Here is a 1,239-nt window from a genome sequence, read left to right on the forward strand (position 1 = left end):
GCTGGAATTCCCCCCGTGCGGAGCACAGGCCCGGAGAGCACTGCCCATCCCCCTTCCCCTTGAGCCCTTGTGGCCCTGCAGGAGCGGGGAGGGGGCAGGCAGTGGGATTACGCTCTAGACTGTTAATGTGGCTGTCGATGTGAAATAGCCACGACCCCAGCAGGCACTGACCTTGTCTCTGCTTCTAGCCGGGCCCGACGCCCAAGCGGAGCCCTCAGCGCCCCATGGACGCGCCCAACAGCACAACGTTCAGTCACCTCACCTTCGTCCTGGTTGGCATCCCGGGCCTGGAGCCCTGGCACCCCTGGATCTCCATCCCCTTCGCGCTGATGTACACGGCGGCTGTTCTGGGGAACTGTGGTCTCCTCCTGCTCATCGCCACCCAGCGCAGGCTGCACGAGCCCATGTTCATTTTCCTCTCCATGCTGGCGGTGGCCGACTTGCTGTTATCCACCTGCACCGTGCCCAACACGCTGGCCATCTTCTGGTTTGGACCCAAGGACATTTCCTTCAGTGCCTGCCTCACCCAGGTGTTTTTTGTGCACTTTGTGTTTGTTGCTGAGTCAGGCGTCCTGCTGGCCATGGGGTTCGATCGGTACGTCGCCGTCTGCGACCCCCTAAGATACACGACTGTCCTCACCAATGAGAAGATCGGGAAAATAGCCACGGCCATCGTCGTCAGAAGCTTTTGTGTAATTGTCCCTGTTGTCTTTCTCCTCAAACGGCTGCCCTTCTGCGCCAGCAACGTCATCCCCCACTCCTACTGTGACCACATCGGGGTGGCCAGGCTGGCCTGTGCAGACATAACCCCAAATATCTGGTATGGCTTTGCAGTGCCTATTTTAACCATTGTATTAGATGTTGTGTTTATTGCTGTCTCTTATGTGCTGATCCTCAGGGCTGTCTTCAAGCTGCCCACCAAAGACGCCCAGCGCAAAACTCTCGGCACCTGCGGTTCCCACGTCTGTATCATCCTCTTATTTTACACACCAGCCTTTTTCACTCGCCTAAGCCACCGCTTTGGTCAGAACATCCCTAAACACATTCACATCCTGCTGGCCAATCTCTACGTTCTCGTCTCCCCCATGCTGAACCCCGTTGTTTACGGGATGAAAACCAAGCAGCTGCGGGAACAAGTGAACTGTGTGTTGTCTCGGACGGGGAATTGGTGCTAAATGGTGCCTAGTCCTGAGCCATCTGACTTACTAGCAGGCTTCTTCCACAATGGAAGAAGAGGGC

General features: G+C 56.7%; 1 protein-coding gene across 1 annotated transcript; it reads left to right on the top strand.

Moving 5' to 3' along the window:
- The first annotated feature begins 224 nt into the window (after window positions 1-224).
- Window positions 225-1,239, top strand: LOC149526055 (olfactory receptor 52B2-like). Its single transcript, XM_089777062.1, has one exon. It carries the CDS (start codon window positions 225-227, stop codon window positions 1,173-1,175), a length of 951 nt encoding a protein of 316 aa, XP_089633188.1. The 3' UTR covers window positions 1,176-1,239.

Source organism: Pelodiscus sinensis, chromosome 1 (assembly GCF_052426305.1).
Source record: "Pelodiscus sinensis isolate ZL-2025 chromosome 1, ASM5242630v1, whole genome shotgun sequence".
Classification (NCBI taxonomy): domain Eukaryota; kingdom Metazoa; phylum Chordata; order Testudines; family Trionychidae; genus Pelodiscus; species Pelodiscus sinensis.